This window comes from Salmo trutta, chromosome 40 (genome assembly GCF_901001165.1).
Source record: "Salmo trutta chromosome 40, fSalTru1.1, whole genome shotgun sequence".
NCBI lineage: Eukaryota > Metazoa > Chordata > Actinopteri > Salmoniformes > Salmonidae > Salmo > Salmo trutta.
This window is the reverse complement of record NC_042996.1, coordinates 4,412,073-4,436,302: the sequence shown is the minus strand read 5'-3', so window position 1 is coordinate 4,436,302 and position 24,230 is coordinate 4,412,073. Positions and strand designations below refer to the sequence as shown.

The following is a 24,230-nucleotide window of genomic DNA, read 5'->3' as shown; positions in this document are numbered from 1 at the left end:
AGAGAGAGGAGGGATCAGCCTGGTCTCATAGACTAGACGCAACATAGTAAATTTACATCCGGGACACTTAAATTAGTATAACATGTTACGTTTGTTATGGTTACATATGACAGAAGGTTACTTAAGGCAAAAACAAAAGTAGGGTGGTTGGTCGGGGTTGATAGGTTGGCATATAACGCGAACGTCTAGCAACCCCAAGGTTGCATTTTAGATCATTAGCAACTTTGCAACTATTACTTACTTTTTAGGTAATTTGTACATGTAGGTAGGTGTGAAGTGACTATGCATAGATAATAAACAGCGAGTAGCAGCAGCGTACAAAACAAATGGAGGGGGCGGTGGGGGGGGGGGGGGGGGGGGTCAATGTAAATAGTCCGGTGGCCATTTGATTAATTAATATATGTTGCCCTAAGAGTTGTGCAAAGTTGGTAGAATCTTAATTAAAATAATTCACAGCTGTAATGGCTGTCAAAGATGCTTTCACAAGTATTAACTCAGGGGGGTGGAGACTTATCCAATTAGCCACAACAAATTGGAAATTGGAATTTGTAACATATCATACATTTAGCAATTAGCATTTAGCTGTAAAATATTGTATGAATTGCAATTCGTAACATATCATACTTGTTTTCACATTTTGCTGCCTTAAAATTAAATCTAAAAAGAGATTCAATTAGATAACCTTCTAGAACATTTCCAAATAAAGACTAAATAAAACAACTGAAATATCATAATTGGATAAGTCTCCACCCCCCTGAGTTAATATTTGTGGAAGCACCTTTGACAGCCATTACAGCTGTGAATCATTTTCATTAAGATTCTACCTACTTTGCACAACTCTTAGGGCAACATATATCCATAATTTTTTAAAACTTTTCTCAGGATCAGTAAATTTGGTTGGGTATCATTGATGGACAGCGATTATTTAAACATTGTCTCAGATTTTTTAAGCAGATTTAAGTCAGGACTGAGATTAGACCACTCAGGAACACTTAGCACCTCTTGAAAAGCCATTCTGGTGTATATTTTGCATAAAAATGTGTGTAATTGTTAATCAAATGGCTACCCGGACTATTTGCATTGTCCCCACCCCACTCCGCATTTTTTATGCTGCTGCTACTCTCTGTTTATTATCCATGCATAGTCACTTTACCTCTACCTCTATTAACTCAATTACCTCGACTAACCGATGCCCCTGCATATTGACTCAGTTTTTTTTATTGTTGCTCCTTAATTATTTGTTATATTTCAAATTTTTCTTACATTTTGATGCCAAAGACACACCGGAATGGCTTCCCAAGTGGTGTAAAGTGGCGGCAGGTAACCTAGTGGTTAGAGCGTTGGACCAATAACCGAAAGGTTGCTGGATTGAATCCCTGAGCTGATAAGGTAAAAATGTGTCATTCTACCCCTGAAGAAGGCAGTTAACCCACTGTTCCCTGGTAGGCCATCATTGTAAAGAAGAATTTGTTAACTGACTTGCCTAGTTAAATTTAAAGAAATGAAGTGTTCCTGAGTGGTCTAGACTCAGTACTGACTTGAAACTCAGAGACACACGGTCTGAATATTGCTGTCCATCAAATATTCCCTTCCAATTTTTTTTCTAAATATATGTTGCCCTAAGAGTTATGCAAAGTTGGTAGAATCTTATTCCAAATGATTCACAGCTGTAATGGCTGCCAAAGGTGCTTCCATCAAGTATTACCGTTTTTCCTTGGATGCTTGAACACATCTGTCCAATCAGAATTCCATTTTTCAAAACAATTAACACGCAGCCCCAAATTCAAACACTTTGGCCAAAATGACACATTTCATTTGTAAAATGCATTAAGACTCTCAAAACATTAAATATGACGAACTACCTCCATGAAAGCATACAACTTGTTAATTAAACGTTATTTCAATCAATCATTACACAATGGCCCAATAAATACTAACTACAGCTATCAATATACCTAACATGGTCAACCCTCTTTTATATGTCTGTGCCATTTTGTAACGCGGGTCGTACAATGGGGACCAAGGCGCGGCGTGTGAAGTGCTCATATTAACTTTAATGAAACACGAATAACAAAAACAACAAAACGACCGACAACAGTCCCGTCAGGTGAAACATACACTAAACAGGAAACAACTACCCACAAACCACAGGAAAAAAAACGCCCCTACTAAATATGACCTCCAATTAGAGGCAACGAGGAACAGCTGCCTCCAATTGAAGGTCAACCCAATAAACCCCAACCTAGAAATAGACAAACTAGAAATCCAACATAGAAATAGAAGACATAGAACAAACACAAAAACACCCCTTGTCCCGCCCTGACCACTCTACCATAGAAAATAACAACTTATATTGGTCAGGGCGTGACACATTTGTTGATACTATAATTATAGTATGCACCATAAAAGGCAAGTAAACATATTAGTACAGCATGGGTTGTATTATTTTTTCCTAAAATTATTGTACCAAAGATGTCCCGTACAGAAAGAATGTCACTCAAGAGCATGAATATCCAGAAACAAAAGGCTTTATTTTCCCTTTTGACCTGAGAGCTGAACTATCTTCCTCTATGGGCCCCGCTTCCTCTCCTTTGTCCTTGGTCCATTCTTGCAAACAGCAACTCAGAAGTGACCTCTCTTATGCATGAATAAGGTTTGATTGCTGATTGAACAATTGAACAAAGATGTTTTGTGCAGAAGAGGTTCACAATTGTTTTTGAAAAAAGTCAAGGGTGTGTAGACTTTCTATAGGCACCATAAGAAATGTAACCCACTGTTTCCTGGAGTGTCCTGGATTTACGTTTACTATGTTACGTCTACCCCTGAGTCTAGGTTGGAGGGATGTAGAACTATGGTAGTTACAGAGGGGGAGAGAAAGAAAGAGATTCACTGGATTTTGCCCAGTACACTTGCAAGGTTTCCAAGAAGATCAATCAGGACAAGGAGAGAGGAGATGAGAAAGGGGTAGCATGGTCCATTCGGGTTGGATGTACCAAAATAAGTGACCACAAAGGGCGATGTGGCTCTAGGGAACCGGGCAGGGATTTCACACAAGACCGCTGTTGTTTAGGGAGAGAGCGGCGGACATCTAGGTGATGCTTGCGGGGTCAGTGATGCACCAAGAAGAGTGTGGTGGATTCCAGCAACCCGCCGCTGCAGAGAGCGAAGCCCGCTAGCTTACCGCGGCCGAGATGGCGCATGGATAGCGGATCCCTTCATGCTGCAAAACATGACCAAGCGTTTATAACAAAACCGGCAGTTTGGGAGCTAAACTAAGGAATTCGATGCTTGCACTAGCAGGAAGAATACAAACGCGCATTTCCATTGAGACTCCGAGCCTTCTGGATGAGAAAGGATGCCATCTCCATAAAACCTATCATACATAGCTAACGGAGAGGGCCAGCTTGCGTTTTTTTTCACCATACTAGATTTGTTTGAGTAGGCCGGTTGTGATTCGTGAACCACAAGCTGTAACGATGTCGGTGAGATGCCACCGGAGCAAGCTGTCGGTGTGGGCCGTTCTGTGCGTGCTCGTGTTATGCTGGCTCTACATTTTCCCAGTGTACAGACTCCGGAACGACAAGGAGATAGTTGATGAAGTGCTGCGGCAGGGACAAGTATGGCAGAGGAACCAGACGGACATCGATCTGTTCAGGTGGGCTTTCACTCATCTCACAACATTAGGCCTATGCGATTTGGCCCTCATAAATAATTCATAGCAATATTAATATTCTACAATATAGCAAAACATTTTTACATGATTGTGTCCAAGTAGCCTAACATCTCCTACAGTCTATTTACGCACATAACAAGACAATACATAGGCTAATTATAATAAGAATGTTTATTAAATGGAAAAAGAGGAATGCAAATGGTGAAAAGAAAATCTATCACTATCAAGCTGAATCTCCAGGGCACACGGTATGGTAGGCCCATTTGTTGTATCTAGTCGCATTCTCACGAGAATATGACGGGAGTCGTAGGCTAATGCACTGAGGAAAGGAGATTAGGGAAATGGGCAGAACGTGGCACCTGCACGGAAAAGCACAGAGACGCGTTTTATGATGGTGCAAGAGGGAATTAGAATAATTGAATAGGATCTCTATGGTTCAGCACGTTTGGAGTTGAAAAGGTTGTCTCGCAGCCGAAGCTGTGTGTGTCCATGGAAACGACAGACATGCAACTGTACTGGTGGTGCTGAATCTAGGACAAAGTAACCATCAACAACCAGTCTTTATCCATTTGCCATATCCACACTTCCACGCTTCAAATTCGCCAATTGACGCCCACAGTTGGACTGAAGATGATATTTTTAGCATATCTGCGCCGACTCCTAATTGATTCCAAATGCATTTACAGTACTTAGGCTTCCCCACGATGCAGACAGGATTTATGAAGCATGTATGAATGTGTCATTGTGTTAAAATAGCATGCATGACACTTGGACACTGTATCAGTTGAGACAGTTGGACAGTTGTCTCATGATCTGAATTATAGTTGACAGTGCCCACTCTGCAGTGAGTGTTTATTTCATCAATAGAGAATGCTCAAATTACACGTGGCCCAGAGTCCTTCAGATCAAGTCTCAATGTATGCACAGTCTCAATGTATACACTGTGTCTGAGTGTCACTCAATGACAAATTCTCTTCTCATTCTGACTGTCTATTTATAGCTCAGGGGTAAAGGTTTCCCATATTTACCACAGGTCTAGGATCAGCTTACCCTCCCCAAATCCTAAACTCACACATAAGTGATGACACCCTAAACTGACATGAGATCAGTGTCGAGCTACATCGTCATCCTACTCCCTCTCTCGTTACAGGAAGCTGCTTTCAGAGTGCTGTGACCCAAGGAGAATGTTTGCGGTGACCAAGCAGAATTCACCTATGGGGAAGGTCCTGTGGTACGACGGAGAGTTTTACCACTCACACACAGTCAACAATGAGACCTACTCTCTCTTTGTGCAGGTAGGCCTCTACTCTGGTCCTGGAGGCCAGCAGTGTACAGGCTTTTGTTCCAGCCCAACTCAAACACACCTAAAAACACAATATATTTGTGTGTGTGTGTTTGTATGTGTTTGTGTCTGTGACCACACTTGCATGGTCACTGACAGTAATGTAGAGAATGTGTGGAATTGAACTCCAAACCCCCTGACCCCAATGAAAACACAGCAACCCTAGTCTGTGCTAATGGTCAACACTCTTTTAACAACTTAATCAGCTTCTCAGCACCTTCCCTTTCACCCACGCTCAACTGTGAAATCCCCACGCTATCACCTTTTACGCAGGTCTCCAAGATAACAACATTATTTCCATCTCATTAAAACACTAAGTGAGCAACAGACACTTTGAACTGAGAAATGAGTCTAACCATAAATCATGTGACACGTTGATAACCTAACTGTCAGTGTTTCAAATCATTAGGCATTGTTCTCATCTTAAACACAGGTGTTTAGAATGCAACATTGAACATGACAGTCAGCTTGTTCCAGTTAGTGTCCAACCAGGAGATCACCTATATCTGCTAAGTGTTCAGACTTTAACCACTAGCATTTACTTTCCCATCTTCCTGTTTGGAGTGCTTCTAGTCCTGAGAAATCCATTTGACTTTCAATGCCTTTTATTCAGACCAGTGTTAGTAATGTCTGTCACCTTACCTACATTTCAGCACAACTGAAAAGGCCCCGGCTTCCCGATAGCGATGGCTTACGAGTGTTTTAACAGTGCGTCTTTCCTACAACGGCCGAAGATGTAACATTCGTTTCCTAAAACACCACTCAGAGAGAACGGTCGGTAAGGGCGTCGTTGGAGCATGTGTCGATCGATACTGATAAGATCTAAATAAAGGGAGCGCTGCTCTCGGATCAGCTATCTCCATTCAAATCTTTCCTTAACATTAGATTTTTTTCACAATACTGATGACAGATCAGCTCCTACAGAGATATTACCACCTATGGCTGCAAATGTTGAGGCGGCTTATTCTAATGCTTACCCAATAACCCAACTAGGCCATAACTGAAGGCTGAGGAGAACTAGGCCATAACTGAAGGATGAGGACAACTAGACCATAACTGAAGGCTGAGGACAACTAGGCCATAACTGAAGGCTGAGGACAACTAGACCATAACTGAAGGCTGAGGACAACTAGGCCATAACTGAAGGCTGAGGAGAACTAGGCCATAACTGAAGGCTGAGGACAACTAGACCATAACTGAAGGCTGAGGAGAACTAGGCCATAACTGAAGGCTGAGGACAACTAGGCCATAACTGAAGGCTGAGGACAACTAGACCATAACTGAAGGCTGAGGACAACTAGGCCATAACTGAAGGCTGAGGACAACTAGGCCATAACTGAAGGCTGAGGACAACTAGACCATAACTGAAGGCTGAGGACAACTAGACCATAACTGAAGGCTGAGGACAACTAGGCCATAACTGAAGGCTGAGGACAACTAGACCATAACTGAAGGCTGAGGAGAACTAGGCCATAACTGAAGGCTGAGGACAACTAGGCCATAACTGAAGGCTGAGGACAACTAGGCCATAACTGAAGGCTGAGGAGAACTAGGCCATAACTGAAGGCTGAGGACAACTAGGCCATAACTGAAGGCTGAGGACAACTAGGCCATAACTGAAGGCTGAGGACAACTAGGCCATAACTGAAGGCTGAGGACAACTAGCCCATAACTAAAGGCCTTATGACATGTATAGTATGTGGCCATAAAGGGTTTACTTTTAAATATTATTTATTTATATATTAGGATCCCCTATTATTATTATTTATTATATTTTATTTATTTATTTAGACTTTTTATTTGGGGATCCTAATAAATAAAATAAATCATAATTAAAAGTAAACCCTTTATGACCACATACCATACATTTCAGAAGGGAGTTATCCTCAGCCTTTATTTATGGCCTAGCTATCCTCCACATTGTGGTCTGAAAATCCTGGCTCATGGGCCACATCAGACCTGCAAATCACAATAAATACATTAAATAAATAACTCATCCTTGGGTCCAAACAAAACACAGCAAATAAAATGCATAATATGATAACATAATATACATAATACTACATAACACTACATAATACTACATAACACTACATAATACTTCATAGCACTACTGTCACGCCCTGACCTTAGAGAGCCTTTTTTATTCTCTATTTGGTTAGGTCAGGGTGTGACTTGGGTGGGCATATCTATGTTTCTATTTCTTTGTTGGCCTAGTATGGTTCCCAATCAGAGGCAGCTGTTTATCGTTGTCTCTGATTGGGGATCATACTTAGGCAGCCGTTTTCCCACCTGTGTTTGTGGGTAATTATTATTTTCTGTGAGTGTTTGTGTGCGCCACAGTTGCGTCACGTTTGATTTCTGTTTACCTGGTTTTTGTGAAAGGTTTCACTTCCATTAAAGATGTGGAATTACAAGCACGCTGCGCCTTGGCTCATTTATGACAGGGAGTTTGAAGACAGTGAGCGTGACAACTACATCATCTCCTGCCTCTGCCTCACGCTTCAGAAACAGGAGATGGCTCCTGCCCTATAAGCCGTTCCTACATAATACAATACATAATACAATAAGGTGTTCTTTTATAGGTTTTTATTGCTAGCTTAAGTTACCTGGGGTGGCAGAGAGTTCCATGTAGTCATGTCTATATTTAATACTATGTTTCCCAGCCTCTGTTCTGGACCTGGGGTTTGTGAAGAGACCTCAGATTGCATGTCTTGTGTTGTACCGATGAGTGTTCGAACTGTGTGCCAACTGATGGAACAGACAGTTCGGTACCTTCAACACATCAACACCTCACACAAAGACCAATAGTGATGCAGTCAATCTCTCCTCAACTCTGAGCCAGGAGAGACTGACATGCATGTTACTCTCCGTGTACATCTATGTGCGATACGTGCTGCTTTGTTCTGGACCAACTGCAATTTACTTATGTCCCTCTTCGCCGCACATGACCACATAACTGGGCAGTAGTCAGGCCTTTTGCCTCTTGGTAGGCCGTCATTGTAAATAAGAATTTGTTCTTATTTGACTTGCCTAGTTAAATAAAGGTTCAATAAAAATTAGTCCAGATGCGACAAAACTAGGGCCTGTAGGACCTGTCTGGTCGACTGAGATATCAAGAAAGCAGAGCCACGCCTTATCACCGACAGACCTCTTCTCATTTTAGCAACCATTGAGTGTATATGCTTTGACCATGACAGCTTGCTATCTAGGGTTACAATCAGCAGTTTAGTCTCCTCAACTTGCTCAATTGACACATTTTTTTCAAAAATAGATCTCGATGAGGTTTAGGGTTGAGCGAGGGATTTGTCCGAAAAACTATGCTTTTAGTTGTTGAGATATTGATCACCAGCCTATCGCTAGTTAACCCATTGTAAAACTGACTGGAGCTCTATGGGTGTCAGTTATTTATTTTACTGTCATAGCCGACGTGTGTTGAGTCATCAGCGTACATAGACACACAGGCCTTATTCAAGGTCATCAACAGTAAACCAGTAAATCAAGGGGAATGTCAATAGTCTGTGGTTTCCTCTCCTTGTCTCCTCTCCTTCAGTCTGCACTGGTCTGAAAAGAGTCAAGAGGTGAAAATCTGTTTAGTTGAAGGAGAGGAGACACGGTAGAGGAATCTATTTTAGATGATTGAGATACCCCCTAAATTACTCAGAAGAGTATAGGGAACTTAAAGATGCGTCCTCCACCTAGAGACTAAAGAAGGGAACAGATTGTGCTGTTGGGAAATTATTTATCATAGGTCACGAGCCCCGGGGAATATGACACCCTGAATGCAAGCTGTGGGATTTGAGATGGATCCCACTTTATCATGACAGAGAGGACATAAAGGAGGATGTGAAAACCCTCATTGGAGATTGGATCAGATAACCGGAGATATTCAGTCCTCAAAATGTGGGGAAAAACACAGATGGGTTGTCAAATTGTGGCACTCATCAGCTATATCCATTAGTCTGTGTGTGTGTGTGTGTGTGTGTGTGTGTGTGTGTGTGTGTGTGTGTGTGTGTGTGTGTGTGTGTGTGTGTGTGTGTGTGTGTGTGTGTGTGTTCTAAGCAGAACATTGAGAGTAATAATGAAAGAAATGTTGGACCCTTTCTCTTTCATTTGTATCTGTCTCTCTGGTTACTAACATCAGACCATCCCTTGTTACTCAGAGCAGAACATGCAGTATGACCAAGTAACTACAGTCAGAGTTACTTGCATTCTCTTTCTCCTCTCTCTCAGTCCTCTCTCATTCGCTCAGATATGCCATCTTTAAAACAAAATCTCTCTTTGTCTCTCACACCCTAATGTTCTCCATCTCCCCTTCTCTTCCTCAACCCCCACTCTCTCTCTAACTCTCTCTCTCCTCCTCTCTCTCTCTCTCTCACTCTCTCTCTCTCACTACCCCCACTCCTTATGTTTCTCTCTTTATCTCCCCCCACACACTCCTGATTGAGCTCTGCTGATTCCCTATTTGGGGTCATGGTGATCACTCATTTATCTCTTTCTCCATGGCTACCCACTGGACACGGACGTCATTTCAACGTCTAGTTTTGATATACATTTGGTTGAGATGTAATTCAATGTGAAATCAACAAACATGTCATTTGATTTAGGCTAAAAGTTGGTGGTACGGGGGGTGGGGTCTCTGGTCGTTGTGGGGGATTGGGAGGAATGTAAGGGGAGACTCAGGGGATGAGTGGGCAGGAGGGGGACTGGTAAGCAACCTCGGTTGCTAGGTGGGATGGGAAGGGGTGGGAGCCATGCTTACTTCGGGTCGGGGAGGTGGGGAGAGGGGCTAGGCGGAGTGGGAAACATGGTTTCCGGACGAGGAGGCAGGATGTGGGCTGGTAAATGGGGACTGAGGGGGGATGGGTCGGGGAGGTGGGGAGAGGGGCTAGGCGGAGTGGGAAACATGGTTTCCGGATGAGGAGGCAGGATGTGGGCTGGTAAATGGGGACTGAGGGGGGATGGGTCGGGGAGGTGGGGAGAGGGGCTAGGCGGAGTGGGAAACATGGTTTCCGGATGAGGAGGCAGGATGTGGGCTGGTAAATGGGGACTGAGGGGGGATGGGTCGGGGAGGTGGGGAGAGGGGCTAGGCGGAGTGGGAAACATGGTTTCCGGACGAGGAGGCAGGATGTGGGCTGGTAAATGGGGACTGAGGGGGGATGGGTCGGGGAGGTGGGGAGAGGGGCTAGGCGGAGTGGGAAACATGGTTTCCGGACGAGGAGGCAGGATGTGGGCTGGTAAATGGGGACTGAGGGGGGATGGAGAGGGGTTATCTTTGTGTCTGTGACTCCTCTCTGAAAAACAAATATAAGTTGGGTGAAGAAAAAGGTGACATTTCCTTACGGTGATGTCTTTTTGCAAATCCAATCATTTCCCCCACGTTTATTGAACGTCATCAAATCATTTTTGTTGTCATTGAAATGACGTGGAAACAACGTTGATGTGACCAGTTTCTGGCCAGTGGGTATGTTATTCTAAAGTTCAGGGTATAGATGTTGCTGCCCTGAGATAGTTCTGGTTTCACACCTCACTGTCCTTATTCAGACAGAGGAGATGCACCTAGCTGAGCCTCACTGCCGTGTTACTGAGGTAAATCACCTTTTATTGGGTGTGGGTGTGTGTCAGTCTCCCTACTAGTAAAGGTTGCCTTGACACCATTTAATCTACCTGTTTATGACTGAGGCATTGACGTTACAGCAATCCTCTTGACTTCACGTGGAGAGAGAGGGATCCAGAGAGTGTGTGTGCGTGTCACTGTGCGCGCGCACGTGTGCGTCCTGTGAGATCTGTGTGCTGTGTTTGCAGAGCATGTGAGTGAGTGTGTGTCAAGTTTGTGTACTCTATCCTCCCACGTCCTAACCACCAGTGGCTACTCACCCACACACACATTATACACAAGGACAGCTCTAGACAGTACTGTATAACCACTGCCTGACAAAAATAGAGCCTGAAGCAGCGAAGGGGCACACACTCACATTCTCACATTTTTACATTTACATTTTAGTTATTTAGCAGACACTCTTATCCAGAGCGACTTACAGTAGTGAATGCATACAATTCATACATTTTATTTCATGCATTTTTTTTGTATTCATTTTTTTATGTACTGGCCCCCCGTGGGAATCGACCCCACAACCCTGGCGTTGCGCACACCATGCTGGCGTTGCAAACACCATGCTCTACCAACCAACTCACTCACACACACACACACTCAAGTATTCATACACTATTTGCCTACTTTTTCCCTGTGCATGAATGTTATAGACTCAGCCTCTCTGTTGAGCAATGTCTCTCACACTTGGGTCATCATGAGTAGGGCTAACTTTTCTGTCTGTCAGAGCACTAATTGCAGGTCTGGGCATAGAGAGCGAGTCATGCCTGACCAGAACTGGCAGTGCCACCAAGCACATGGGCACAGCAAAACAGAGCCCTTCTGACCACGCAGTGAAGCGTTGGCATCGCCGTCCATTGAAGGAATGTGTCATTTAGGAGTTGGCTGATTAATGGAGAAGCTTTGTTAGCTTTGATCACATAGAAAGGGCTTTTAGGCTGTGATCGCTTCTGCCCTTGTCAGTAGTGCTCATCATCTCTCATCCTCTTTCTCCTCCTCTCATTGGTCTGGTTAAAAATGTTTTCTTTTTTTAAGTATAGCCTGGTTTTTAAAAAAAACTTTTTGGTCTGTGTATGTCTGTGTGTATGTCTGTGTGTTGGTCTATGTTTTGGCCCGTGCGATGGTCCGTGTGTTGGTCCGTGTGTTGGTCCGTGTGTTGGTCCGTGTGTTGGCCCGTGTGTTGGCCCGTGTGTTGGCCCGTGAGTTGGCCCATGAGATGGTCCGTGTGTTGGCCCGTGTGTTGGCCCGTGAGTTGGCCCGTGTGTTGGTCCGTGTGTTGGCCCGTGAGTTGGCCCATGAGATGATCCGTGTGTTGGTCCGTGTGTTGGTCCGTGAGATGGTCCGTGTGTTGGTCCGTGAGATGATCCGTGTGTTGGTCCGTGTGTTGGTCCGTGTGTTGGTCCGTGAGTTGGTCCATGAGATGATCCGTGTGTTGGTCCGTGTGTTGGTCCGTGTGTTGGTCCGTGAGATGGTCCGTGTGTTGGTCCGTGAGATGATCCGTGTGTTGGTCCGTGTGTTGGTCCGTGTGTTGGTCCGTGTGTTGGTCCGTGTGTTGGCCCGTGTGTTGGCCCGTGTTTTGGTCCGTGTGTTGGTCCGTGTGTTGGTCCGTGAGATGGTCCGTGTGTTGGCCCGTGTGTTGGTCCGTGTGTTGGTCCGTGTGTTGGCCCGTGTGTTGGCCCGTGTTTTGGTCCGTGTGTTGGTCCGTGTGTTGGTCCGTGAGATGGTCCATGAGATGATCCGTGTGTTGGTCCGTGTGTTGGTCCGTGTGTTGGCCCGTGTGTTGGCCCGTATGTTGGTCCGTGTGTTGGTCCGTGTGTTGGTCCGTGTGTTGGTCCGTGTGTTGGTTTGTGTGTTGGTCCGTGAGATGGTCCGTGTGTTGGTCCATGAGATGATCTGTGTGTTGGTCCGTGTGTTGGTCCGTGTGTTGGTCCGTGCGTTGGTCCGTGTGTTGGTCCGTGTGTTGGTCCATGAGATGATCTGTGTGTTGGTCCGTGTGTTGGTCCGTGTGTTGGTCCGTGCGTTGGTCCGTGTGTTGGTCCGTGTGTTGGCCCGTGTGTTGGTCCGTGTGTTGGTCCATGAGATGATCTGTGTGTTGGTCCGTATGTTGGTCCGTATGTTGGTCCGTGTATTGGTCCGTGTGTTGGTCCATGAGATGATCTGTGTGTTGGTCCGTATGTTGGTCCGTATGTTGGTCCGTGTGTTGGCCCGTGTGTTGGTCCGTGTTTTGGTCCGTGTGTTGGTCCGTGTGTTGGTCCGTGAGATGATCCGTGTGTTGGTCCGTGTGTTGGTCCGTGTGTTGGCCCGTGTGTTGGTCCGTGTGTTGGTCCATGAGATGATCTGTGTGTTGGTCCGTATGTTGGTCCGTGTGTTGGTCCGTGTGTTGGTCCATGAGATGATCCGTGTGTTGGTCTGTGTGTTGGTCCGTGTGTTGGCCCGTGTGTTGGTCCGTGTGTTGGTCTGTGTGTTGGTCCATGAGATGATCCGTGTGTTGGTCCATGTGTTGGTCTGTGTGTTGGTCCGTGTGTTGGTCTGTGTGTTGGTCCATGAGATGATCCGTGTGTTGGTCCGTGTGTTGGTCCGTGTGTTGGTCCGTGTGTTGGTCTGTGTGTTGGTCCATGAGATGATCCGTGTGTTGGTCCGTGTGTTGGTCCATGAGATGATCCGTGTGTTGGTCCGTGTGTTGGTCCGTGTGTTGGTCCGTGTGTTGGTCCGTGTGTTGGTCCGTGTGTTGGTCCGTGCGTTGGTCCGTGCGTTGGCCCGTGTGTTGGTCCGTGTGATGGTCTGTGTGTTGGTCCATGAGATGATCCGTGAGTTGGCCCGTGTGTTGGTCCGTGTGTTGGTCCGTGTGTTGGTCCATGAGATGATCCGTGTGTTGGTCCGTGTGTTGGTCCGTGTGTTGGTCCGTGTGTTGGTCCATGAGATGATCTGTGTGTTGGTCCGTATGTTGGTCCGTATGTTGGTCCGTGTGTTGGTCCGTGTGTTGGTCCATGAGATGATCCGTGTGTTGGTCCGTGTGTTGGTCCGTGTGTTGGTCCATGAGATGATCTGTGTGTTGGTCCGTATGTTGGTCCGTATGTTGGTCCGTGTGTTGGTCCGTGTGTTGGCCCATGAGATGATCCGTGTGTTGGTCCGTGTGTTGGTCCGTGTGTTGGTCCGTGTGTTGGTCCGTGTGTTGGTCCGTGTGTTGGTCCGTGTGTTGGTCCGTGTGTTGGTTCGTGTGTTGGTTCGTGTGTTGGTCCGTGTGTTGGTCCGTGTGTTGGTCCGTGTGTTGGTCCGTGAGTTGGTCCATGAGATGATCCGTGTGTTGGCCCGTGTGTTGGCCCGTGTGTTGGTCCATGAGATGATCCGTGTGTTGGCCCGTGTGTTGGCCCGTGAGTTGGTCCATGAGATGGTCCGTGTGTTGGTCCGTGTGTTGGTCCGTATGTTGGTCCGTGAGATGATCCGTGTGTTGGTCCATGAGATGATCCGTGTGTTGGTCCGTGTGTTGGTTCGTGTGTTGGTCCGTGTGATGGTCCGTGTGTTGGTTCGTGTGTTGGTCCGTGTGTTGGTCCGTGTGTTGGCCCGTGTGTTGGTCCGTGTGTTGGTTCGTAGGTTGGTCCGTGAGTTGGTCCGTGTGTTGGCCCGTGTGTTGGTCCGTGTGTTGGTCCGTGTGTTGGTCCGTGAGATGGTCCGTGTGTTGGTCCGTGTGTTGGTCCGTGAGATGGTCCGTGTGTTGGTCCGTGTTTTGTTCCGTGTGTTGGTCCGTGTGTTGGTCCGTGAGATGATTTGTGTATTGGTCCGTGTGTTGGTCCGTGTGTTGGTCCGTGAGATGATCTGTGTGTTGGTCCGTGTGTTGGTCCGTGTGTTGGTCCGTGTGTTGGTCCGTGTGTTGGTCCATGAGATGATCCGTGTGTTGGTCCGTGTGTTGGTCCGTGTGTTGGCCCGTGTGTTGGTCCGTGTGTTGGTCCATGAGATGATCTGTGTGTTGGTCCGTATGTTGATCCGTGTGTTGGTCCATGAGATGATCCGTGTGTTGGTCCGTGTGTTGGTCCGTGTGTTGGTCCATGAGGTGATCTGTGTGTTGGTCCGTGTGTTGGTCCGTGTGTTGGTCCATGAGATGATCCGTGTGTTGGTCCGTGTGTTGGTCCGTGTGTTGGTCCGTGTGTTGGTCCGTGTGTTGGTTCGTGTGTTGGTCCGTGTGTTGATCCGTGTGTTGGTCCGTGTGATGGTCCGTGTGTTGGTCCGTGAGATGATCTGTGTGTTGGTCCGTGTGTTGGTCCGTGAGATGATCTGTGTATTGGTCCGTGTGTTGGTCCGTGAGATGATCTGTGTGTTGGTCCGTGTGTTGGTCCGTGTGTTGGTCCGTGTGTTGGTCCGTGTGTTGGTCCGTGTGTTGGTCCGTGTGATGGTCCGTGAGATGATCTGTGTTTTGGTCCGTGTGTTGGTCCGTGTGTTGGTCCGTGTGTTGGTCCGTGAGATGATCTGTGTGTTGGTCCGTGTGTTGGTCCGTGAGATGATCTGTGTGTTGGTCCGTGTGTTGGTCCGTGAGATGATCCGTGTGTTGGTCCGTGAGTTGGTCTGTGAGATGATCTGTGTGTTGGCCCATGAGATGATCTGTGTGTTGGTCTGTGTGTTGGTCCGTGTGTTGGTCCGTGTGTTGGTCCGTGTGTTGGTCCGTGAGATGGTCCGTGTTTAGGCCTGTGTTTTAGCCTGTCCTTTGGCCCCTGTTTTGGCCTGTATTTTGGCTTGTGCTAGCCCTACTCTCATCTCATAATCCTTCTCTCAGTGAGATATAATAAAAATATAACTAATGTTTGGATCACATGTGTTACAATGATATGGAGGGATATGTTCCCAGAACTGTGAGCTGGCCATTGTTCTCCTCTAGCTGGCTCAGCCCCTTTCATGGTTCACCAGACACCCTGGGGGGAACACAGAGGTGGGGGGGTGAATAGAGGAGTAGGATGATGAGGGGGTCTAGTCCTCCACTCCAAAGGGAATAATGAGAGCATTTGTTTCTCTCAGGACTCTCCGTTCATCGCTGGCACCGGCTCAAGCAGGGCGCAGACTCACAGCAACAGGCCAAACGAATAGAAAGGATTTGCCTCAAGAGGCGCCCACAGACACTCCATTCACTGGCCAACACTGGCCATGCTTAGGCCCTTATGGTCGGCCTGTAATGGAGGTTGAAAAGAGTACCCAGCTAGCCGTCTGGGAACTTGCCCAGGACTTTTAGTTCACATTCCTAGTACGTTCTAAATTCTGATTAGAATGTTCCACAAATGTGTAAAGTGCATTTGTTTATTTACTTTACATTCATCCAAATTTAACTTATCGCAAGAGCTGGTCAAAATATTATAGCAATGGAAAATAAGTGAATGTCCTCTGTCCACTCAATGTTTGCTGTCCGTCTGTAGCAAACCGTGAGCAGACATTTATTGCTTTATACTTTTTTAGGAAAGTAGTCAACATTTACAGTACATTCGGAAAGTATTCAGACCCCTTGACTTTTTCATTCACAATAAATCCATTATTTAATTTAGACAGGTCTCAAGAAGCATTAAATGAAGAAAATGTAGACTATTTCAGAAGAACAGAATAGCATACTCTGAGTTGTCCTTATGTTAGGTCTTGATCTGGCTATGCCAAATGGCTGTGGGCTACACTAGTTCATTTAGCAGACAAGATTTGCTTAAAATTCCGTGGCATTATTTTATATTATTTATAGTATGAAGAATACAATTGAACAAAGCTGATTAAAGTAGAAAGGATATTTTCTACCAACGATTTGAGTGTGCACATGCGGCTATTCTGTGTTGAGCGGTTAACATAGAAATAGGTACTCCTATATGCTTAATTTAGAGTTATTAATGTAACTTGTTCTACGAACGTTGGGCTATATGTTTTGATTTTAAATGTTTAATACATTGTAAGGCTGCATGATGCGACTTGAAAGGCATGTTTTTTTGCTCAGGCTGTACACACTTTATCAGTCTCTCATCCACAATTTGACAAGCACTTAATAATGCCTCAAATTTCACGGCGGCATCCCCTTTGTGTGGTCAGAATGCACCCTAAAAAAGTCCATGCCTTTTGCGGCCAGTGGCTGTTGTGCTCTTGGCACGGAGTGCCGCGTTGTGCCCTTCTCCCTGAGTGCTGCGTGCTCCAAAGCACCGCTAACTCACATTGCTCTCCATCACGGGATCGGGTGTTTCTCACAGGTTACAAGTGAAGACAGAAACATCTGGGACGCAATTGCCCGAGTCCTTATCCATTTCCAAGGTGCATATTGAAGATATCGGAAGAACTGTTCACATTTACTTTTCGTCAGCCGACAAGATGAGTAAGCCTAACGAACAGCAAAAGCACTAGCCTATGTCAATCTACTATCCCTCATAGTACAAAGGTTGACCTACTCTATTCTGTGTGAGAAATAAATATTCCAAACATAGTCTGGGACAGTTGTGAGATGCTATAGATCCCAAATTAATACAACCACTAGCATCAAAAAAACCTTTTTACGCAATGTGGTTGACACAACAGATCAGAACGTTTAGCTTTAAATGTTGATAAACTATTAGGCTATTTCTTCACATAAAATGTGCAGCAATTCGCACATGGCAGTAGTGTAACGGCTGTCGTCTGAAGAAGTGGACCAAGGTGCAGCGGAGTTAGTGTTCATTATTAGAATTTAATATCAACAACATGAACACTATACAAAACAAGAAAAGAGTAAACCGACAGCAAACAGTCCTGTCTGGAACAAAACACTGACAGAAACAATTACCCACAAACCCAAAGGAAAAACATGCTCCTTATGTGTGACTCCCAATCAGCAGCAACGAGCTTCAGCTGTGCCTGATTGGGAGCCACACACACGGCCCAAAACAAAGAAATACAAAAACATAGAAAAAGGAACATAGAACGCCCACCCAATGTAACACCCTGGCCTAACCAAAATAAAGAACAAAAACCCCTCTCTATGGCCAGGGCGTTACAAGTAGGCTGTTAGCATGAAAGTTCCATTAGCGGAAAACACCATTATCAAAAGTGCCCGCAAATGCAATTATGCATGTCATTCTTTTATTATAAAAGTGTATTTTTATGGTGAAACTTATCTTCCCCAAACTTGAAACTCACTCGCTGCTTATGTATGCCAGTTAGGCTCTACACCCCTTGTAAAGCGGATTAATGTGCTTCATTTTAAGAAGTTATTTGGCCACTTTAGTTGTGATACATACATATAGGCCTAAGAGCTAGGCTACATGAGGTGTGCGACTATGATCACTTGTTTTTACAAAAAGTTTGTTTCTTATGCTGGGCATCATTTACAAGTGATTATATATAATTCACAAGTGATAGGCTAATATTGTCACCCATCAGACTATTCTTCATTTAATCTTGTCTTTACATATACTAAATAATATGTGAAATCTATTTAGATTTAGAATGGACCATTATCATGCACCTGTCTGGAAACAGGGGCAGCGGGAAAAATACATGTAATCTATGCACCTAAATAGCGAATGGAGGACACTTTTCCCATGGTCATTTTCATGCCAGCCAGGTAGGCTATACTCCTGTTTCGGTAGACTATACTCCTGCCAGCCATGTAGGCTATACAATTTTTTGGGGTACTTTTTAACTCCCTTTTTTGCGATGTCCCATTGCTGCAACTCCCATATAGACTTGGAAGAGGCGAAGGTCGAGAGCCATGCGTGCTCCGAAACATGACCCTGCCAAGCTGCACTGCTTCTTGACACACTGCTCACTTAACCCGGAAGCCAGCCGCACCAATGTGTCAGAGGAAACACCGTCCAACTGGCGACCGAAGTCAACGTGCATGCGCCCTGCCCGCCACAAGGAGTTGTTAGAGCGCGATGGAACAAGTACATCCCGGTCGGCCAAACCCTCCCCTAACGATGCTGGGCCGGCTGCGACACAGCCCGGGATCGAACACGTGTCTGTAGTGATGCCTCAAGCACAGCGATGCAGTGCCTTAGACCTCTGCGCCACTCGGCTTCCTGTTGTAAAGAGAAGCAATGTGCTTAATATTAGGAAAGTTGAGAAATAAATATAGTAGGCCTAGCCTATAGAAAGTGGATGGGATCCTCCTCCTCTTTTTAATAGAGGCCATCACTCTGTTTTCTCACGCAATTGCATAGCCTAAAGAAATGTTGTGCAACATGAGCTCATGGACTTTTTATTTAACCTTTATTTAACTAGGCACGTCAGTTAAGAACAAATTCTTATTTACAATGATGGACTCTCATGAAGTGTTTGATTCGATTTTTGATTACATTTGATGTCAGAGTGATTAGAGGGACAATAGAGTGCTGAGTACCAGGCAGTTAGCAAGTTTGGTAGGCTACTAATGACCATCAGCAGCATCAGAGCTTGGAGAAGCCTAATTACCATGACTAAACGGTCACGTGGAATTTAACTGCCTTAGTGACTCGTGACTGCCGGCGTGGTGGTAATATGGTCGCCGCAACAGCCCTATCTATCCCTCTCACCTCATTTGACTTGTCTTTACCGTTGTCTTTGACTGTTCACAAAAGTATCAGGCCAGTCCACTTCAGGATGTGTGTGTGTGTGTGTGCGTGTGTATGTTTACTCACTTCATGACACTCACTTCCCTCTCGTTTACCAGGAGACACCTCTTCAGCATCCCCTCAAAAAGTGTTCGGTGGTGGGCAATGGAGGGGTCCTGAAGCACAGCGGCTGTGGGAAGGACATTGACCAGGCTGACTTTGTCATGCGGTAAGAGAGGGGCTGTCCGCTCCAGTGCCCGTCCAAATATGATTTGGCCGTCCCGCGCTCGCCAGGGCCAGAAAGAGCAGCCAAAGAACATCAGCCATCAGACTAAATGAGAACAGGTGTTGTCATATCTGCTAGAGAGAGAGAGAGAGAGAGAGAGAGAGAGAGAGTGGTAAGAGAGGAGAGAAGTGTCATTAGAAGTGTCTGGGTTTTGAAGGGGGCAGATGAAGTCAAGTAGTGAATCATTTTGGCTCTGGAGCCTTGAGGACAAACAACAGAGTGTTTGATTTAGTTGACTAGACTAGTTCTAGCTTGGATCATTGTTGTCCCACCCATCTCAGGCATGCCTGGCTGGCTTAAACCAGGCTTAAACCAGACTTGAACCTGGGGAAGGCAAGACTAAAATAATATAATTAATTTGGAGCTCCAACTCCATCAAAAGCCTATAGGCTCACTGGCTGCCTGACTGGAAGTTTTCACTAGAGAAATGTTGTGTTCATTCAAAGCAGATAAAAAAAGGAAAAACTATTTTCTAAGTTATAATTTTGTTATAACGTTAGTGTCACAATGTGTTAACATTAAATGGCTAAGAAAAGGAAAGACAAAAAGCTAAAAGCTAGTTCCATTCTGAAAGAATGAAGAACCACTATCTGCAATCCTGACCAAGTTGTCAAATAGTGAATGATTTATGGTCACTGTAAATCACTATCAGTATATTAATGCACATGTGTACTTGTGTTTTTCGTATCTAGGTGCAACCTTCCACCACTGTCTAGGGAGTATGTTGAGGATGTGGGGAGCAGAACTAACCTGGTGACAGCCAACCCCAGCATCATTGAGAAGAGGTACACTCCTTTCCTTTCAAAACTGCTGTTGACTGTGAAATGTATGGGTGTGTGGGACAGCATCCAAGTCCTCTCCTTTTCAGTCCTCTCCCTTTTTCTCTCCATCCTTTCTCTCTACTACTCTGTTTCCCACTCTCTCCCCGCCCTATCTCTCTCTTACTCTCTTATTTTCTCCTGCTATCTCTCCTCTCCAGTTCTCTCTCTCTCCCTCTCTCTTTCTCTATTGCTTTCTCTCCTACCAAGGCCTCTGCCTTCTCTCCCTCTCTGTATTCTCTCCCTCTCCCTTTCTTTCTCCCTCTCATGATGTGTACTGTCAGTTCCAGATGTTAGGTTCTAAGAGCTTTGTCTGTTGTCTTGTCCTAGCAGCAGCTTCCCTCCTCCAGACTGGTGTTTTTATAGAGGAGCCGTGATCCGGAGACAAAACGTGTGTGTGTGATCTTGTTCTTTTATCATTGTGGGGACCTGAAATCCCCAAATGGCCCCCACAAGGATAGTACAACAAGGAACATTCTCCCTCATGGGGACTATTTTAAGCTTAGGGGTTAAGTTTAGGGTTAGGGTAACAATTAGGGTAAGAATTGGGGTTAGGATTAAGGGTTAGGTTTAGGTTTTTTGAATGGACATACATTTTAGTACTGTATATTGTTTACATTTGGGTTGATTCGAAATGTAATGCAGTACAATTGAATCCCCGCCTCCACAAGCAACTACACCCACACCTATAAACCATCTAGATTATGTACAACACCTACGATATGACATATCCTGAGAGCACATATCCATAATACCATAGTCCATAAATACCCATGGAATGAGGACGCCAGTTCTATCTGGACTCTATAGATACTTCCAGAACCCATTTCTCACCACATCCACAGTAGATTTAGCCTGGAATGCATGACCAGATCAAATAGATTTACCAAAAGAATCACCCTCTGTGTGTGTGTGTGTGTGTGTGTGTGTGTGTGTGTGTGTGTGTGTGTGTGTGTGTGTGTGTGTGTGTGTGTGTGTGTGTGTGTGTGTGTACATCCACGTGGCTCTACTGGCATAGAGTTTAGATTTCCGAAGGCAACATTAGCATGGATAAACAGCAAGTGGTAGTCACCATAGAAATATGATGACTACAACAGGGAAAGCCCCCTCTGACCATAGCAATGCAGATATTGCTCCACCATTTCCTGGTGGCAAAAATTCAAATATTTTGCCTAATTTCAGTTTGTGACAAAACAAGGCATTGTGTAGAGAATCATTGTACCATCTAAACCAATGTGAAATAAATATAATTTAAATTACCAAAAATATTGTTTTTTCAGCTGTTTGAAGCTGGTGCACTAAACGAAAAGAAAATGACGCAAAAACTAAACTTAAGAAAGGAAAGCATAGAAATTGGACACATAGAGCTGATGTACCGCTTCTTAGACTTGCTTTCAATGAGAATTACAGATCTATAACACATTTCTATGTTAATTTGATCAGGTCTACCAAAAACATACATATTGTAGCTGTAGCTGTACACTCATGGGTACACTAATATGACCTCCGGTCCACCGTCATGGAAAGTTGACTGGGGCTGTCCATTCTATAGGTTCTATTTCTATGGTACTCACACATTCTCATCTCTCTCTCTCTCTCTCTCTCTCCCAACTCAGGTTCCAGAACCTTCTTTGGTCACGGAAAAGTTTTGTGGAGAGCATGAAGGCCTACGGCTCCAGCTACATTTACATGCCAGCCTTCTCCATGAAGCCGGGCACCGACCCCTCCCTGCGGGCACACTACGCACTTACCGACACCTCGTCCAACCTCACCATGCTGTTTGCCAACCCCGAGTTTCTCAGGACCGTGGGAAAGTTCTGGAAGGGTCGCGGAGTGCACGCCAAGCGCCTGTCCACAGGCCTCTTCCTGGTCAGCCTGGCGCTGGGGCTGTGTGAGGAGGTGACGGCCTACGGCTTCTGGCCGTTCAGCGTTGGGCTCGACGAGCAGCCTGTCAGCCACCACTACTACGATAACGTGCTGCCGTTCAGCGGGTTCCACGCCATGCCTGAGGAGTTTGTCCAGCTCTGGCAGTTGCACAAGAGTGGCACACTGCGTATGAGGGTGGGACACTGCCCACCTCGGGAAGGTGCTATATAAGACTCAAGGGACCAAGGGACCCTCCCCTAATAAACCTTCCCTTCCTTTCGCTTACAACCCACCAGCCCCCTGCGATCGTCCCCAGCAAACCACCACCTCTTTCTCCACCATTAGCATGAGAATGTAACCCATGGTTACCCACCCAGCCGAGAAAGCCCCCACACACCCTCTCTCTCTATCCTGTCCTCCATTAACTCTAACTATGTGTGTGTTTGTGTGTGTGTGCGTGTGGGTGCGTGTGCAGAGAGGAGGTCTGCTAACTCTCAGCTGGGGCTGGAGGATTCTTTATATGTTGACTACTCAATGTGACATAGGGAGCAGCTGGGCCCAATGCCCCCACTGTGTCTTTGTTAAACAGAGACAGAAGGAACAATCCTAACCAAGAGGTTTTCAAGAGAACAGACTGTCTTAAGAGAACAGACTGAAAGACTTGAAACACGGAAGGAAAAAGGAAAGGAGGAACCAAGTCCTGGTACTAGGCTATAAGTGTCCTGGTACCAAGGTGTCCTGGTACTAGGCTATGAGTGTCCTGGTACCAAGGTGTCCTGGTACTAGGCTTGTTTGAGAGCGGACTAAAAGGGAGAATGAAAGATGTCTTGGTACCTTGCTCGTTCGAAGGAGTTTGTTATTTTTTTGTCTTGAACAAAAACCCTTGATGGACATCTTAAGCAACCAATCAGCATTGAGGTTCAAAGTAGGATCCAATAGAAAAGGAGAGTGAAGCACGATATCGAGCTCTAGAATGTTCCATTTTACAGCCAAGCTGAACAAATCCCTGTTCATTAAAAGGGAAGCCAAGAACATTGCAGTGTTTGATATATCCGTATGTTAATTTATATTTGTTAATCATGACTTTAATGATACATGTTTTTCATTTTATATAGGTTGATGTTCTACGTTGATTTAGTTATGTTACGATTGAGAGCTGAGTATGTATTTAAATCTTTTCACAAAACTCCACTGCAGAGAAAAAGATGTGAGCTTTACAAATCATGACCTCATCTGTGTATGTTCATCGAGAGGTTGTGGCCTTGAAGGTTCACCCCCCGTTCACGCTATGAGTGCTTATTGGTATGGTCCACTTACAAACACACTCCATTGACAAGAGACTGGGAGCTACCATATCTTTCATTCTGTAGGGGCTGTTAAAAAGTGTCTTGACTGAGTGATGACAACACATTTACATTTAAGTCATTTAGCAGACGCTCTTATCCAGAGCGACTTACAAATTGGTGCATTCACCTTAAGATATCCAGTGGAACAACCACTTTACAATAGTGCATCTAAATCTTTCGGGGGGGGGGGGGGTAGAAGGATTACTTTATCCTATCCCAGGTATTCCTTAAAGAGGTGGGGTTTCAGGTGTCTCCGGAAGGTGGTGATTGACTCCGCTGTCCTGGCGTCGTGAGGGAGCACTGCATGTTTCTGTTCAGGTGCGGGACACCTGCTCACATTGAACTTGAACATTCATACTCTTCTTCATCACCATCGTCATCGCCATCATCAGTGTGCGTCTGAATGCCAGGGCAGTGACCTGAACTTTGCTGTCCTGCATTTATTTCTAGGTGTTATTTTTCTGTCATTCATAACAGGGTTGGGATCAATTCCATTTCAACTCAGTCAATTCAGGAAGTAAACTGATATTCCAATTGAAATGGAATTGACTCCAACCCTGATCCGTGTACACATACAAGGGAATGAACATATGATGTGTAGTAGCTGCTAGTTCTTCTGTCCTTCTGTCATCATCACCCAACAGTTGAGACAGTGTAAGAGCCAGCCCTTTTGCTTTTACATGAACTCCTGTCATGAATTTTGGAATGATACGTTTAAATGTTGTTACTGTCATTGATATTTTGGTTGTGCAAATGTGACCAGCACCATATCATG

At 45.3% G+C, this 24,230-nt stretch overlaps 1 protein-coding gene and 1 long non-coding RNA gene across 2 annotated transcripts; one reads left to right on the top strand and one right to left on the bottom strand.

Annotated features, from left to right (window-relative positions):
• Positions 1-2,628: 2,628 nt before the first annotated feature.
• On the top strand, positions 2,629-23,295 carry LOC115180086 (alpha-N-acetylneuraminide alpha-2,8-sialyltransferase-like). The gene is made up of 5 exons (XM_029741999.1): positions 2,629-3,655; positions 4,824-4,968; positions 19,259-19,368; positions 20,118-20,210; positions 21,860-23,295. Exons 1-5 carry the CDS (start codon positions 3,477-3,479, stop codon positions 22,338-22,340), a joined length of 1,008 nt encoding a protein of 335 aa, XP_029597859.1. The 5' UTR covers positions 2,629-3,476; the 3' UTR covers positions 22,341-23,295.
• LOC115180087 (uncharacterized) lies at positions 18,425-22,079 on the bottom strand. Its single transcript, XR_003873032.1, has 3 exons — positions 21,995-22,079; positions 19,227-19,496; positions 18,425-18,629 (listed from the first exon to the last, which is right to left on the bottom strand). It is a non-coding gene; the product is annotated as an uncharacterized LOC115180087 (long non-coding RNA).
• Positions 23,296-24,230: the final 935 nt, after the last annotated feature.